Raw genomic sequence first — 17,808 nt, 5'->3', positions numbered from 1 at the left:
AAAATCGGGTTGGTGTTGGATCATGAGAGAGGGAATTTGTTGAATGTATATGAGATGGCTTTTTCGAGCAACGTGCTTGAGTCTACTCGGGGAAAAGCTATCTTAGAATGGGTGTTTAATAACCCAGATCTTATTAGGGAGCTTAATGTAGAGGTTGGGGGTGTTGTGGGTAGTCAGAGGTTACAGCGGGACATCGATAAGATGTAGAACTGGGCTGAAAAGTGGCAGAAGGACTTCAATGCAGATAAGTGTGAAGTGGTTCATTTTGGAAGGTCAAATTTGAAGACAGAATATAATATAAATGGTAAGACTCTTGGCAGTGTGGAGGATCAGTGGGATCTTGGGGTCCATGTTGATAGGACACTCAGAGCTGCTGCGCGGGTTGACAGTGTTGTTAAGAAGGTGTATGGTGTGTTGGCATTCATTAACTCTGGGATTGAGTTCAAGAGCCGTGAGGTAATGTTACAGCTGTATAAGACCTTAGTCAGACCCCACTTTGAGTACTGTGTCCAGTTCTGGTTACCTCACTACAGGAAGGATGTGGGTACTATAGAGAGAGTGCAGAGGGGTTTTACAAGGATGTTGCCTGGATTGGAGAGCGAACTTTATGAGAATAGGTTGAGTGTACTTGGCTTTTTCTCCTTGGAGTGATGGAAGATGAGAGGTGACCTGATAGAGGTGTACAAGATGATGAGGGGCATTGATCGTGTAGAAAGCCAGACGCTTTTTCCCAGGGCTGAAATGGCTAACACAAGGGGGCATAGTTTTAAGGTGCTTGGAAGTAGGTACCGAGGGGCTGTCAGGGGTGAGGTTTTCACACAGAGAGTGGTGTGCATGGAATGCACTGGAGGTGGTGGAAGTGGATACAATAGGGTCTTTTAAGGGCCTCTTTGATAGGTACATGGAGTTTAGAAAAATAGAGGGCTATGCACTAGGGAAATTTTAGGCAGTCTCTAGAATAGGTTACAGAGACTCATTCCACCGAGATGCAGCACAGAGTGTCATAGGAAGTCATTCCTGCCTGTGGCCATTAAACTTTACAACTCCTCCCTTGGAGGGTCAGACACCCTAAGCCAATAGGCTGGTTCTGGAGTTATTTCATAATTTACTGGCATAATTTACATATTACTATTTAACTATTTATGGTTGTATTACTATTTATTATTTATGGTGCAACTGTAACGAAAACCAATTTCTCCCGGGATCAATAAAGTATGACTATGACATGGTCGGCACAACATTATGGGCTGAAGGGCCTGTAATGTGCTGTAAATTTCTATGTTCTTTGATAGGCGGAGGGGTAGTAATGCTGAGGAAGCAATGCAATTGCAGCAGGACTTTGACAAATTGGAAGAATGGGCAAAAAAGTGGCAGATGGAATACAGTGTTGGGAAATGTATGATAATGCATTTTGGTAAAAGAAACAATGGTGCGGACTATTATCTAAATGGGGAGAAGGTTCAAGCATCACAGGTGTAGAGGGACTTTGGAATCCTCTTGCAAGACTCCCAGAAGGTCAATTTACAGGTTGAATCTGTGGTAAGGAAGGCAAATGCAATGTTGGCATTTAATTCCAAGGGGAATAGAATAAAAAACAAAGAGATGATGCTGAGCCTTTTGTAAGGCACTAGTTAGGCCGCATGGGGTATTGTCAACAATTTTGGGCCCCATATATCAGAAAGGATGTATTGTCCTTGGAGAGAGTACAGAGGAGGTTCACGAGGATGATTCTGGGAATGAAGGGGTCAACATACGGGCCTGTACCCTTTGGAATTTAGAAGAATGTGGGGGGAGATCTCATTGAAATCTCCCAAATGTTGAAAGGACTAGATAGGGTGGATGTGGAGAGGATGTTTCCTGTGGCGGGGTATCCATAACTGGAGGGCACAGCCTCAAAATTGAGAGGTGATCTTTTAGAACAGAGGTAAGGAGGAAGTTTTTTAGTGAGGAGTAGTGAATCTGTGGAATGCTATGCCACAGACTGCAGTGGAGGCCAAGTCTGTGGGTATATTTAAGGTGGAAGTTGATCATTTATTGATCGTTCAGGGCATCAAAGGAGATAGTGAGAAGGCAGGTCTATGGAGTTGAGTGGGATCCAGGATCAGCCATGATGTAATGATGGAGCAGACTTGATGGGCTGAATAGCCTAATTCTACTACTATACCTTATGGTCTTATAGTGTCTTCCACAATGAACAGTGACACTAAATACTTATTCAGTTTGTCCACCATTTTGTTGTCCCCTACTACTACCTTTGTAGCATCGTTTTCCAGCGGTCCAATATCTACGCTTGCCTCTCCTTTACACTTTATGTATCTGATGAAACTTTTGGTATCGTCTTTACTATTATTGGCTAGCTTACTTTCGTATTCAATCTTTAACCATATAACAATTACAGCACGGAAGCAGGCCATCTTGGCCCTTCCAGTCCATGCCGAACACTTACTCTCACATAGTTCCACTGACCTGCACTCAGCTCATAACCCTCCATTCCTTTACTGTTCATATAGCTATCCAATTTAACTTTAAATGACAACATCGAACCTGCCTCAACCACTTCTGCTGGAAGCTCGTTCCACACAGCTACCACTCTCTGAGTAAAGAAGTTTCCCCTCATGTTACCCCTAAACTTTTGCCCTTTAACTCTCAACTCATGTCCGCTTGTTTGAATCTCCCCCACTCTCAATGGAAAAAGCCTATCCACGTCAACTCTATCTATCCCCTTCATAATTTTAAATACCTCTATCAAGTCTCCCCTCAACCTCCTACGCTCCAAAGAATAAAGACCCAGCTTGTTCAACCTTTCTCTGTAACTTAGGTGATGAAACCCAGGTAACATTCTAATAAATCTTCTCTGTACTCTCTCAATTTTGTTGACATCCTTCCTATGGTTTTGTTGCCTTAATGACTTTTTCATTTGCCTTCTGTTGATTTTTAAAAACTTCGTAATCCTTCCACTAATTTTTGCTTTATTATATGCCCTCTCTTTGGCTTTTATATTGGTTTTGACTTCTCTTGTTAGCCACGGTTATGTCATCTTTGGTTTTGAATATTTCTTCCTCTTTGAGATATGTACAGTGCCTATAAAAGGTATTCATCCTGCTTGGAAGTTTTCATGTTTTATTGTTTTACAACATTGAACTGCAGTGGATTTAATTTGGCTTTTTTTTTGTCACTGATCAACAGAAAAAAGACTCTTTTGTATCTAAGTGAAAACAGATAATAATATTTGTGTATTTTTTCCCAGCTCCCCGGAAAGTTCCACCACATCCCCCAGTCAACCCTGTGGTCAAAGAAAAGACAGCAACATCGGTTACTTTGGCCTGGTCACTGCCTGTAGATGTGCCACCTACCCCTGTGACTGGATACATAGTCCAAAGAAAAAAAATAGGAAGCAATACCTGGACACAATGCCACACTTCAGAAAGGATAGAGGCACAAGAGTTTACAGTGAGTGCCTTGCAAGAACGAGCTACTTATCAGTTCAGAATTAGTGCTGTTAACAACTTTACTCAGAGTGAATACTTAGAAGTCCCAGGAACATTTTATATTGGTGAGTGTCATCTTTCTTTTTCTTCAAGCATATTCTCCATTAATGTTGCTTTATTCCTATTTTCTTTCATTCACAAATGAGGTATAATTTTAACAGATTTATGGAAAAATTACAACACAGAAGTTGCTATTTAATTCACACTGTGCTGGATGGTCTCTCCAGAAAGGACTGCAATATTTTCCTTTCAATCACTAATTCAGTTCCCTTTTTGACATTACAGTTAGACCACAATTTAAACATTGTGTACAGGAAGGACATAGTAGCATCAGAGAATGCAGAAGAGATTCACTGAAATGTAGCTGGAATGGAGGGCCGTAGTTATAAGGAGAGTTTAGATAGTTATGTTTTATTCTCATTGGAATATAAGAGGCTGAGGGGTGGGTTACCTTATAATTCACGAGGATGGATAGTAGGATAGATAGGAACTTCTGCCCAAGGCAGGGTCTAGAAGGGGGGGGGCACAAGTTTAAGGTTAGAGGGTAGAAATTTGAGTACAATCTGAATTTAAGAGCAAGTTTTTCACACCAAGGGAGTTGCATATCTAGAGTGAGGTGCCAGAGGAAGTGGCAGAGGCTGATACAATCACAGCACTTAAAAGGAATTTTGACAAGTATTTAGATAATTTAGAGCGTTATGATCTTGTGCGGTTGAAATGAGGTTAGTGTAGATGGGCATCAGGGTCAGCATGTACGATGTGGGTCAGACTGCCTGCTTCTGTGCGGTACATTTCTCTTTGATGCTATGATCATGAATGTATCAGGACTCAGCAAATCAGGTAGCATCTATGAACGGGAATAAACAGTTAATGTTTTGAGCCAAGACCCTTTATCAGCACTCTGTTATAATACATTGGGCCATCAACTAACTAAACCCCTAATTACACTGATTCTTTGGTCTGACTGATGCATGTCTTTTTTTTTTCTCAATAATGCTTGGTCTTTTTACCTATAAAGACTGGGGCACACATGCCTATTATATCCAGTTCCCACCAGGTGACAGAATGTGTGTATAAAAAAAATCCTGAAGTGTTTGTATTTGGCCTATTGCTACACAAACATTTAAGATCTACAAAATCAAGTATGGAGGATGTCAGTAAACGTCATTTCATTTTAACTTGATAATTCACCAATAAACTGAGATAAACTGGACCCAGGAAACATTTCAAGTCATACAGTAAATGATATGGAAATGTAGATTATAAAATCAATAGTATCTTAGTCTTTTAGATTCTCAGTAAAATGAATGTAAAGTAGCTTGGATGTCATGGCTAACAAACAGTTGTATTTTTTCTGTCAGAACCCAGAGTTTCCATTGAAAAACCATTGCAAAATGTTGAAGTTTCAGCTGGTGAAGATGCTACTTTCATTATTGAACTATCCTCTGTTGCTCCTGGAACATGGTTCATGAATGAAAAAGTTGTCCAAGACAGTGAGAATTATATAATACGGAGTACTAAAAATATACATACATTAATTATCAAAGGAGTGGACGATGAAGCTGATGTGAAGTTTGTATCTGGCAACGCTGAAAGCACCGCTAAATTAAGAGTGAAAGGTATTGTACTAAATAGTCCAGATTTATTTATCAATGTACATTGAAACATAGTGAAGTGCATTGTTTGCGTTAACAACCAGCACACCCAAGACAAGCCCCTTTTCCATTCTGACACCCACCTATTTTTAAATGGTTGCCACTGATTTGAGTTTCTAATTAAATTCCTCAATTACTTGTCAAAAATGTTATTTTCTTAATACATTTTCATTTTAATATAAGAGTGGAGGATGCTTTCTCAAGTGCTTTACTTGGCTGTTGATAACTTCCTTGCACTAGGCTGTGATATGCTGTTATACTTAAACTTCTGTGAATACACAAGATATTCTGAATGGTAACAGAAGGATATAGTACCATAATAATACAGGTTGACCACCGATTTCTTGGCATCCTTGGTTCCTGAGCCTTGCCGGATTAAGACAATAATAAGAACACAATAATAATGACAAAAATGGACTGTAAAAGCTTAAAAAGGATTATTAATTAAAAATTAAATGTAAATTTATTTATTCCTGTGCTTACAAAGAACGTTGCTTCTCAGTTATCTTTTTAAACATTTCATCCAGGTGTAGTTGTTCCATGTGTTTTGATCTCTCCCTGTGTAATATTGCTTGCATCCAGTAAAAATTCATTAGATCTTGTTCCACCATGAAGGTATGTTTCTCTAACCCTTTGATTAAATCACCCAACAACTCAATTAACTTGTCAATAGTAAATCTTTCCGTTTACTCTGTTTCATCATCATTGTTGGGCATGTGGCCAAGTGGTTAAGGCATTCGTCTAGTTATCTCAAGGTCGCTAGTTTGAGCCTCAGCTGTGGCAGCGTGGTTGTGCCCTTAAGCAAGGCACTTAATATCACACATTGCTCCAGTCTGTGCGAAGAGTGGCGCCCCACACAGACTTCCAATCTACGCCTTGTAAGGCATGAAAATGCCTGACGCAGGCCTCTCATGGTCTGAGTTGACGTTGAAGGACCTCCCCTCCCCATCATCATTGCTGCCATCTTCATCACATGCGGTGTTTTTATCAGCATTCAGAACACAGTCTATCATTTCCGAGTCCGTAGGGTGGTGCACAACAGGTGTTTCGTTGTCAACAATCATCCACTCACGTCCACTTCCTTCATTAAGGTTACTTGCTATATCTTTGAAAGCAGGTCCTGTAATACTTCATGCATGTGCAAGCAAATAATGGACAACTACTTTCTCCTTTGGTACACAACATCCTATAAAATCATCGTCAAGTTTTTCTTCAGGCACATTATCAAACATTAAGGCAGGCCACAACTTATGCCAGCTATTCTTTAATGTTGAAGGTTCTACTTTCTCATACTTTTTATTACAAATTGGTATAAATTGCACATTGCATATTTAAACGGAGACGTAATGTGAAAGATTTTTACTCCTCATGTATGTGAAGGATGTAAGTAATAAAGTCAATTCAATTCATTTCCTCGAGCAATGAACCAAAGAATATCCTTCATGTTAAATTCTTCAATAAATGTCTGTACAATTACCAGCATTCACCTCATCTAACAGATGTTTCGAGAAAAGTGGGCAATACTCGGCCTCGTAATTTCATCTGAATTAAAAGAGGTACCAAACTATCAGTTTCCAGGAAATCGGTGGTCAACCTGTCCTTTAAGAATGCACCCTTGGCAGACCAGAATCCATATCAAGTGTTGAGAAACTTTCTATGTCCAACAAACATTGTACATAGAAATTTCAGTGAATTTCTCTTCTTGTTTTCCTAGTTATAATTATAAAATGATAATCTTTTGCAACCAGTTGTTTAATTGGAAAATATACTTACCCTACTCTCACTATTAAAATCTTCACAGTTTCAAAAGATTCTTAAATTTACTCTAGGCCATCCCTACTGCATAAGAAGCAGTTCCAATATCTTAAACCCTCCTCATCCCCAGTGAAGCTACATTTAACAGTGTTTAATGCTTTTGTGTCCTTCCCTTGATAGAATACTCAAGTATATATTTGGTATTTAATTTGTGGTTAAATCACCCAGTGCAGCTAAACTTACTATTCTTTATCGGAGAGCATTGTCAGCTTATAAGAAAATATTGTTTGATATCAACAGGGGATAGATTGGAGCATGACGTTCTAAATTAGAATAAGAAACACTTCCTTTATAAATCTAGAAGCTGTATTGTTCTGTCAGTAACAAAAATGTATGTTTAGAAAAAAAATCATTGTAAGATTATTTGTTCTATCACAAGATAGAGCTCAGTTTTTTACTGAGGTTTCTGACTGAACTGCAAAAGTCACCTAGACAAAAAATAGCAAGCAGATTAAATTAGTCAGAAAGTTTCATTTTCAAAATTTTAATCAGCACCACACATTGAAGGTCACCAGTATAACCCTAGAAAGTGCTAGGATTTATGAATGTGTTAACAATGGCACTAAACTGCATCTCTTCTCTATATTAAGCATGTAAACAATGCAAGAAATTTGTTGTTAAATATGAATGTTGAACTTAAAAGTTGGTGTTTAAATGCCAGTTAAGGTAAGGCTTAGGTAGTTCAATGTTTCTGAGCCAGTTCTCTGGAAAGGTGGATAATTTGGTCCTATTCTGATTTCGTGGGCTCGGAGGGCCAATTCCAGCTAACGAGGACTGCGGACACTTCCACAAATGGGTATGTTACGAGGTGGTGTTCTTCTTCCTGCAATATGGCCAAAATTAAGATGTAGTGTTCCTGAGTGTTCGGCCTCATAACAGTGCAGGACACCATAGCTGGAAAGATGGAACTGGAAGTGAGATGGCGAATCAAAGTTGCAGGCAGCAGGAAGCTCAGGTTTATTTCTGTGAACTGAATGCAGATACTCCATATGTAATCATCCAGTCTGCATTTTGGTATCTCCAAACTATATTCTGAGCATTAAATTAGTACATCAGTTTGGAAGAGGTGTGAGTGAATTACTGCTTCATCAGGAAGAAGTGCTTGGATCTCTGGAGTGCAGGAAGGGAAGAGGCAGGTGTTGCTTCTCTCACTTACGACAGATGAATTATGGTAGAGGTGGACAAATATTTGGTAAGCAAGGGGGTTAAAGATTTATGAGGGGTAGATACAGTAGGTAGGGGTTAGGTAGATGTCTTATTTAATGACATGTTCAAAGTCTTCTGTTTCTAATTGATATATTTATATCTTCATATGTCTTAAAGCATGAATTATAATAGAAATATGTTTGTTTTCAGATGCAGCTGTCAGATTCATAAACAAACCAAAAACTCCATCTGAAGTTACAGTAGTAGCCTCAGAATGTTTGGAATTGTCTTGTGAGGTGTCACCAGCTAATGCTGTGGTCATATGGAGAAAGGATCAAAAAGAGGTTAAGCCGGACCAGAGGATAAGCATCATCTCTCAGGGAACACAACGCAAACTTGTCATCAAAAAAGTGCAGCAGAGCGACCAAGGAAACTACACCTGCACGTCTAATGATGACAGTCTAACATTCCAAGTTAAGATCAAAGGTAAGAATAAGTTTGCTTATTGCTTTAAATATAACAGGTTGATGTATTAAGTTACAAAGCAGATAACAATTGGCTCTGCCAAGTTTAAGGCTCAGAAATGAAGCTTCTACTTGGACCCTTGATCATCAGTTCTCAGATGTGAAAAATTAAATTTAGTATTTTGTCTTCCTTCCTTTTTGCTCTTGTTACGAACTGTAACATTTTAGAAACGAACCAGCAGCAAGAGATTTCACACTGAGTTGGGTTTTAATGTTAAAACCACTATCTTTATTAGTAATTACTTATAATACAGTAACTTAACCAAGATAAACAAATGTTAACAGTGTTGTGTGTAGATATAGCTCCTAAACTATATTGAGCTTTGGGGAACAAGTCTTGAGATGGTAAAGTAGGAAAGTTCAGTTCATCCACGGAATAAATGATAGGAGAAAGATATTTGTAATCCAGGGTGAAACGTAGAGAAAAGATGAGTACGAAGTATTACACAGATTTCACGATGGTAAAACGAGATAACAGCCACTGTAGATCTTGTCTGCCGTGCCATTCCAAATCCACATAAGAATCATTACTGAAAGTGACCTGTCACAGGGATATCATCTTCAAGTGATTACCACACAACGTACCCAGGCAAGGGTTAACACATAAGTGGTCTCCACAGGATATTCCAAACAAAATCCACTCCTTTGGATTATATGAAGTGACAGCCCCACATTCGTTGCGCACTGTGTGCTGATACTTAACCCAATCTTTTGGGCTTTAAAAGAGTTTCAAACCATCGCAGTGACCAGCTGAAGTTTCAGCAGCTGGTTCTTGTTCGTTCTTGTGTTCTCTTCCCCCCCCTCTCCCCCCCCTCTCCCCCCCTCTCCCCCCCCTCTCCCCCCCCTCTCCCCCCCCTCTCCCCCCCCTCTCCCCCCCTCTCCCCCCCTCTCCCCCCCTCTCCCCCCCTCTCCCCCTCTCTCCCTCTCTCCCCCCCTCCTCCCCCCCCTCTCCCCCCCCCTCTCCCCCCCCCTCTCCCCCCCCCTCTCCCCCCCCCTCTCCCACCCCCCTCTCCCCCCCCCTCCCCCCCCCCCTCTCCCCCCCCGGACTGGTTCGCTCTCTGTATATGAGTTTAAGTTCGCAGCAGCCTGTGACTGACGTCGTAGTCCCACCTCACTTAGGTGCTCTTAAAGTGGCAGTCCACAGTAAATGAAACCTGTGGGTTTGTAACAGCCCTAACATTTTATTACTAATATTAATTACTAATATTGTTCCTTTAATACTTAAACTTTGGTTGTGTGTTTTCCTACAGATCTTCAGCCTTCATTGTGGTTTCTTCTTAAAAATGTTTCTATATAATCATCAGGACATGTAAAACAGTTATATTCTAATCATATCATGTGTAGGAAGCATACAATGTAAAGTATTCCTGGATTATAACATGTTCCCAATTGAACTTCTAAAAATTCAGTTAGTTAAATAGTTCTACCTCTACAGATAATGCCAGACCAACTGATTCTATTAAAACCATCCTCTTTTGTTTTTTCATGCCAGATCGAACCTCGATATAATCTCTTCATTATCTTAAATGTTATTTGGTAAAACATTGGTTAAAAATAGTGGTAAAAGCAGTGGTTCAACTATGCTGTTGCTTTTAAAATTTTACTGGATGACTGGCATTGTATTTAAAATAGAAAATGCTGGAAATATTTGAGGTCAGGCTACATCTGTGGGAAAGAAACTAAGTTATACCTCAGTGGAAAAAGCCTGCTTGCATTTACCCTATCTATACCTCTCATAATCTCTTCATTTTCTTAAATGTTACTTGGTAAAACATTTCTTGATTAACACTGCCGTGCACCTTTTTTTTTGCCATTTTAAAGTTGTTCTTAGTTTCTGGATAATGTATGTCAACAAAGCTGCTTTTATTATCAAAAAAGCGGTAACGGTAATGGTTAGGCTGTGCTTTTGCTTTTAAAGTTTTACTGATCACTGACATTGTATTTAAGATAAAAATAGAAAGTGCTGAAAACACTAGAGGTCAGGCTGCATCCGTGGGAAGATCTTTTCTTTTCAGTTTGAAAACACGTCAGAACTGGGGGAAGACAAAAGAAACTTGTTCACCTGCAGGGAGGGGGAAGGTTGGAGGGTGGTCACAGATTGTCATTGGGTAACAAGTGTCAGTAAGCAGTAGTGAAGGGGATAACTTCATAGTTATGAGTACGGGTAGGTGTTTCTGTGACTGCAAATGAGACTCCAGGATGGCATGTTTCCTCCCTGGTGCCATTGTCAAAGATCTCAGTGGAATAGCACATTCCAAAAGGAGAGGTTGAGCAGCCAGAAGTCATGGTGCATATTGGTACCCACGTATTAGTAAAGCTCTGCAAAGTGAATTTAGGGAGTTCAACAGAAGATTTAATATCACAAATTGATATAGGAATAATAGAGTTGATATTGTTGCTGATATTAATTTCACTAATGTTGATTGGGATTGCCCTGGTGCTAAGAGAGTAATTGGATCAGAATTTTTATGTGTCCAGGCAAGTTTTCTGAAGCAATGGCCCTAATACACATCGCCTTGTGTTAGGAAAATGAGGCTGGACAAGTGGTTGATTTGTCAGTGGGGGAGTACTTTGGGACCAGTAACTATAGCTATGGAAAAAGATAGGACTACAGTATAAAGGTTGGTCATAAGTTGGGAGATGGCTAATTTCAATGGCATCAGATAGGAAATCACAAAAGCTGATTGAGAGAGGCTGTTAGCAGTTAAAGGGAAATTCCAAAAAGTGGGAGATTCTTAGAAGTGAAACAGGAGTTTAGTGGCAACGTGGCTGAAGGGGTACAGGTGGAAGTTTCAGGTACTTTCTGTTAAAGTGAAGGGTAAGGTTTTGTCAGTTTTGTAAATTAACTAATGTTAAAACTATACAAGTTGCCATGAAGGGTGATGACAAAATATTTTGTCAAATTTTAAGTATTCCTTTTTAGGAAGTGGTAAATGAACAGAAGTGTTATGGAATATGTGGACCGAAATGAAATGCTTGACTATGAAGTCCCTCCAGCCAATCAAGTCTGCATTGAGCATGGTGACAATCTAACTAACCTCACCTCTGCACATGGTCCTTTTATGTTTATTCTCTGCTTGTTCGTTGTCCTGTCTAAATGCCTCTTAACATTGCTCTCATATCTGCTTCCACCAGCTCTCCTGGCAGTGCACTATAAGAACCCTTGTGTGCATCTATAAAAAATTGCCTTGCCCATCTCCTTTAAACTTTTCCTTGCTTGCTTAAAGCTATGCCTTGTAGTATTTGACATTTCCAGCTTGGGAAAAAGACTATCTGCTCTATCTACGGTAAATCAAAAGCTAATTAATTAATTTAAAGATACAGTGCGGAACAGACCCTTCCGGCCCATCAAGCTATTCTTTGCCCAATAGCTCACTAATTAACCCTAGCCTAATCACAGGACTATTTACAGTGACCAATTAACCTACTAACCAGGACATCTTCAGACAGTGAGGGGAAACCCATGTGCATACAGAAAGAACATAGAAGCTTTCTTACAGAGGACACTGGAATTGGACTCCAGCACCCCCAGCTGTAATAGCTTTGTACTAACCAGTACTGTGGCGCCTCTATCTATCCCGAGCTGTGGGATCTTCTTAGATTGCCACCACTGACATAATTTGTTGCTCATCACTGCATTGTGGAGCTTATTCAATCTCCACATTCAAGAAATAATTTAGTTTTCCCAGAAAAGTCGGCAGGTTTGTGCAGGTATTTGAATACTTGCACTTTGAGGGAGTGCTTATGAATACTTCTCCAAGGTGCAAGCGTTCACAGAGATCCTTCACAAAGCATTATTCCTTCTAGCCAGCAATGCCAGGCTGTAATTTGGAGGGTCTCTGATTCTCTGTTGCATTAAAAATTCTACTAGAGGCAGGATTTGTTCTTCACCTATCAATTTATGTCTTTTTGACTCACTAGGAACACTAAGTGCAAAGTATTGACCAAATGCCAATGATAAGAAGATCTTCAAACATCATAACTAATATAACTTGGCAAGCTTGACAGTTGATATTTACAATCATTATGGAACTTCTACAGACAATATTACAGTGACACAATGTTTTAACGTCATTATATAAAGTAGTGGAATAATTTTCAATCCTAAGCCACTTAATATTAAGAAGAATTTTGATTAAGAAGACATTAAAATATTTGGAAGGGCATTGCACCAGAGTCTGCAACCAAGTCTGCAGATGCAACTGAATGGGCATTATATGTTTCTAGGAATACTAATGTGCATCAAAACATTGGGACAAAGTTGGTTTGAAAAGATTAGTTAGGTTGTTGATTGGCATTAAGAACATATCAAATATAAACATGCATACCCAAGGCCACATGAGAATAGAAGAGTAGGCCATCACGCCCCACAAGTCTATTCCTCCAATCATTATGGCTGATATATGCTGCCTTAACTCTCCTGTGCGACTTCTCCATCCCCCTGTAATCTTCGGACGATTAAATATTTACCAACCTTTGCTTGAAATATTTCTAATAATCCAGCTTCAACCACCCACAGGGGCAAAGAATTCCAGGGGTTCACCACACTCTGTGAGAAGTAATTTATATGTACCTCAGTTTTAAATGATCAGACCCTTGTTGTTGTTTGAGACTCTCCCACTAGTAAAAATATTCCAGCATCTATCCTGTCAAGGTCCCTCAGGATTTTGTATGTTTGAATAAAGTGATTCCTCATTCTTTCTATCATCAAGGACTTCCAGCATTCAAACCATGCTCTCTTCTTGCTACAGGAGCATTAGGCAGGAGGTGCAGGAGCCTTAGGTCCCATACTACCAGGTTCAGTAACAGTTATTATCCTACAACCATCAGGCTCCTGAAGCAGCATGGATAACTTTATTCATGTCAGTAGGGAACTGATTCTACAACCTACAGACTACAGCTTATATTCTTAGTTTTTTTTATTTGCACAATTTGTCATCTTTTGCACATTGGTTGTTTATGTATTGTTTTTCATAAATTCTGTTGTATTTCACTGTAAATGCCTGTGTGCAAAATTAATCTCAAGGTAATATATGGTAACATATATGTACTTTGATAATAAATTTACTTTGACTTTGGACTGTAGTACACAGCCTTTTGCTTTCTCCTTGTGTTGAATAAGGGAGCTATGTTAGCCGTGTTCTGATCCACTAGTAGCCTTCTGAAGTTAAGGTAAATTTGTAGTAATTAATTTGTTCATTATATTTCAAGTATTTTCAAGTGATCATGGTCTTATTGAAATATCCTCTCAACATTTTCATTCTGTTTTATGTCTGCAGAACCAACTACAACTGTCTTGAAAAAGTCCACAACACAAACAGAGTACACGGCAATTGTGGGAGAGAAGGTAATCCTGGTTTGTGAAGTAGCTCAGAGTACTCTAGAAGGAACATGGTACAGAAAAGGACAGAAAGTAAAGCTGAATAAGGCTGTAAATGCTGAATCAGAAGGTACTATACGAAGACTGGTCATTCACAATGCAAAATCTGGAGATTCCGGGGCTTATGTATTTAAAACCAAAGAGGATGAGATCACCATCAATGTTGCTGTCAAAGGTAAGATATTTAAAAATACTGTGAAGTTGTAGATGGTAGTAATTTCCATCAGCATTAGTCCATAGTGTCAAATGTGTGCTCCAGCTATTGGCTCATCATAACATCTTCAATTATTACTGTTAAACATTTGATCTAAAAGTCAATAAGAATGTCTCTTCCTCGCAGTTAATGGTTGCAGTGTTAAGAATAGCCGTTCAGGTCCACTCAAGATAATCTTCAAAGATTTGTTTGAGTTTCACAAAAGTGATTCTGTAATTGAAGGCCTTATCATATGAAGAGTGTTTGATGGCTCCAGGCCTCTACTCATTGGAATTCAGAAGAATGAGGGGTGACCTTATTGAAGCCTATTAACTGTTGAAAGGCCTCAGTAGGGTGTATGTGGAGAGGATGTTTCCAATGGTGGAGGAGTCTAAGACCTGAGGACACAGCCTCAAAATAGAGGGCTGTCCTTTTAGAACAGAGATGAGGAAGAATTCCTTTAGTCAGAGAGTGGTGAATCTGTGGAATTTGTTGCCTCTGACAGCAGTGGAGGACATATCATTTGGTATATTTTTAGATTAAGAAGACACGCAGTCCTCTTTTTATTGTCATTTAGTAATGCATGCATTAAGAAATGATACAATATTTCCTCTGGTGTGATATCACAAAAGGATACAGGTTGATAGATTCTTGATTAGTCAGGGCATGAATGGATATTCAAAGGTTCAAAGGTTTGAAAGGAGTCATAGGTTCATTTTATTGTCAAAGTATGCATGTACAATACAACTCTGATATTTGTCTTCTCCAGATAGCCATGAAATACAGAAAAAACCATGGGTGTCATTGAAAGAAAGGACATCAAACCACCCCCCCCCCCCACACACACACGTAAAGGAAAAAGAAACAAAACTCTCAAACCCCAAATCCGCCCCACCTCTTCCTGGCACGAAAACTAACAGATTTCCCACACAGAAAATGGCTGTTGGAACATCCAACCCTTTCCCTTGCAAAAAAAACAGCATCAAAAACATTAAACTCCCAACCCCCCCATAAAAAAAAATCAGCAACAATAGCATCAAACCCCAACCCCTCTCTCATACACAAAAGTTAACAGATTGCCCACATAGAAAAAAGCAACAGAACATTAGATCCCAAATCCTCAACCTCTCCCTCTCACAAAAACTAATATATCGCCCACCCGAAGCCCCAACCTGTCAGTTGGCAACAAGAATGAAAACACGATATACTGAAGGAGAGCGATATAAACTACAGTCCAATAATCACATAAATCTTAGAATTTCAAAAACGTCCTCCCATTAGAATTGAATTCAGTCCTTCTGTGAAGAGTGACCACCGACCTGCAGCCTTCCGAATGCCGTCAACCTGAGACCTCCATGGAGAATAATTTATGACCACCTCCACATTTCCCTTAATGCTTCAATCTTCCTCAAAGCTTAAGTGCAGTTGATCATGGCCCCATGCTCTGTCTCTGGTCTTCTCCATGAGGCAGCTGCTGGTCCTCTCCGGAGATAGTGACGGAGGAGAGGGAGACAGAGTAGGAGGGCTTTGGCTCAACGGGACTTAGGCGATAATGGGTCGAGGCAAGGTCAGTAACTTGTGAAGAATAGAAACAGGAAGATTGTGCATGAAGCCAGTGTACTGGGTGCCAGGTCAGATGTGGGAAGTCTGGAGACTCCCAGCCTCCCGGACGGTCGTATCTGCACCAGATGTGTCGAGCTGCAGCTCCTCAGGGACCACGTTAGGGAACTGGAGGTGCAACTCGATGACCTTCGTCTGGTCAGGGAAAGTGAGGAAGTTTTAGAGAGGAGCTACAGGCAGATAGTCACACCGGGGCCTGGGGAGACAGATAAGTGGGTAGCAGTCAGGAGAGGGAAGGGCAAAAGTCAGATACTAGAGAGTACCACTGTGGCTGTCCCTCTTAACAATAAGTACTCCTTTTGGAGTACTTTTTTGGGGGGGGGGCAGGAATAGCCTACCTAGGGGAAGCAACAGTGGCTGTACCTCTGGCACAGAGTCTGGCCCTGTGGCTCAGAAGGGTAGGGAAAGGAAGAGGATGGCAGCAGTGATAGGGGACTTTATAGTTAGGGGGTCAGACAGGTGATTCTGTCGACAGAGGAAAGAAACACGGATGGTAGTTTGCCTCCCAGGTGCCAGGGTCCGGGATGTTTCAGATTGCGTCCACGATATCCTGAAGTGGGAAGCAGAACAGCCAGAGGTCGTGGTACATATTGGTACCAACAACATAGGTTGGAAAAGGGAGGAGGTCCTGAAAACAGACTGCAGGGAGTTAGGAAGGAAGTTGAGAAGCAGGACCTCAAAGCTAGTAATCTTGGTATTACTGTCTGTGCCACATATAGGAATAGCATGAGGTGGAGGATAAATGTGTAGCTGAGGGATTGGAGCAGGGGGCAGGGATTCAGATTTCTGGATCATTGGGACCTCTTTTGGGACCGGCGTGATCTGTACAAAATGGACGAGTTGCACTTGAATCCAAGGAGGACCAATATCCTGGCCAGGAGGTTTGCTCAGGCTGTTGGGGAGAATGTAAACTAGAATTTCTGGGGGGTGGGAACCAAACTGAAGAGATGGAAGAAGGGGCAGTTGGCTCACAAATAGAGAAAGCTTGTAGACAGTGCAAGAGGAAGGATAGGCAGGTGATAGAGAAGGTTTGAGATGTGTCTATTTTAATGCAAGGAGTACTATAAACAAAGTGGATGAGCTTAGAGCGTGGATGAGTACTTGGAGTTATGATGTTGTGGTCATTACAGAGACTTGGATGGCTCAGGGGCAGGAATAGTTACTTAGAGTGCTAGCTTTAGATGTTTCAGGAAGGACAGAGAGAGAGACAAAAGAGATAGGGGCATGGCACTACTGATCAGAGATAGTGTCACAGCTGCAGAAAAGGAGGAAGTCATGGTGGGATTGTCTCTCTGGATGGAAGTTAGGAACAGGAAGGGGTCAATAATACTACTGGGCATTTTAGATAGACCACCCAATAGTAACAGGGACATCGAGGAGCAGATAGGGAGACAGATTCTGGAAAGGTGTAATAAGAACAGGGTTGTCATGATGGGAGATTTTAATTTCCCAGATATTGATTGGCATCTCCCTAGAGCAAGGGGTTTAGATGGGGTGGAATTTGTTAGGTGTGTTCAGGAAGGTTTCTTGACACAATATGTAGATAAGCCTACAAGGAGAGAGGCTATACTTGATCTGGTATTGGGAAATGAACCTGGTCAGGTGTCAGGTCTCTCAGTGGGAGAGCATTTTGGAGATGGTGATTGCAATTCTATCTCCTCTACCATAGCATTGGAGAGGGATAGGAACAGACAAGTTAGGAAAGTGTTTAATTAGAGTAAGGGGAACTATGAGGCTATCAAGCAGGAACTTGGAAGCATAAATTGGGAACAGATGTTCTCAGAGAAATGTACGGCAGAAATGTGGGAAATGTTCAGGGGATGTTTGCGTGGTGTTCCACATAGGTACGTTCCAATGAGACAGGGAAAGGATGGTAAGGTATAGGAACCGTGTTGTACAAAGGCTGTTGAAAATCTAGTCAAGAAGAAAAGAAAAGCTTACAAAAGGATCAACAAAACTAGGTAATGATAGAGGTCTGGAAGACTAT

General features: G+C 40.5%; 1 protein-coding gene across 1 annotated transcript in view; it reads left to right on the top strand.

Annotated features, from left to right (window-relative positions):
- Window positions 1-17,808, top strand: part of obscnb (obscurin, cytoskeletal calmodulin and titin-interacting RhoGEF b) — a 598,125-nt gene that overhangs the window by 29,631 nt on the left and 550,686 nt on the right. The window contains exons 4-7 of the mRNA XM_072254438.1: window positions 3,248-3,553; window positions 4,850-5,107; window positions 8,315-8,590; window positions 13,908-14,183. Coding sequence (XP_072110539.1) covers window positions 3,248-3,553; window positions 4,850-5,107; window positions 8,315-8,590; window positions 13,908-14,183 — 1,116 coding nt within the window. The remainder of the gene's footprint in view (window positions 1-3,247; window positions 3,554-4,849; window positions 5,108-8,314; window positions 8,591-13,907; window positions 14,184-17,808) is intronic.

This window comes from Mobula birostris, chromosome 3, assembly GCF_030028105.1.
Source record: "Mobula birostris isolate sMobBir1 chromosome 3, sMobBir1.hap1, whole genome shotgun sequence".
NCBI classification, from domain to species: domain Eukaryota; kingdom Metazoa; phylum Chordata; class Chondrichthyes; order Myliobatiformes; family Myliobatidae; genus Mobula; species Mobula birostris.
This window is presented reverse-complemented; position numbering and strand designations above follow the sequence as displayed.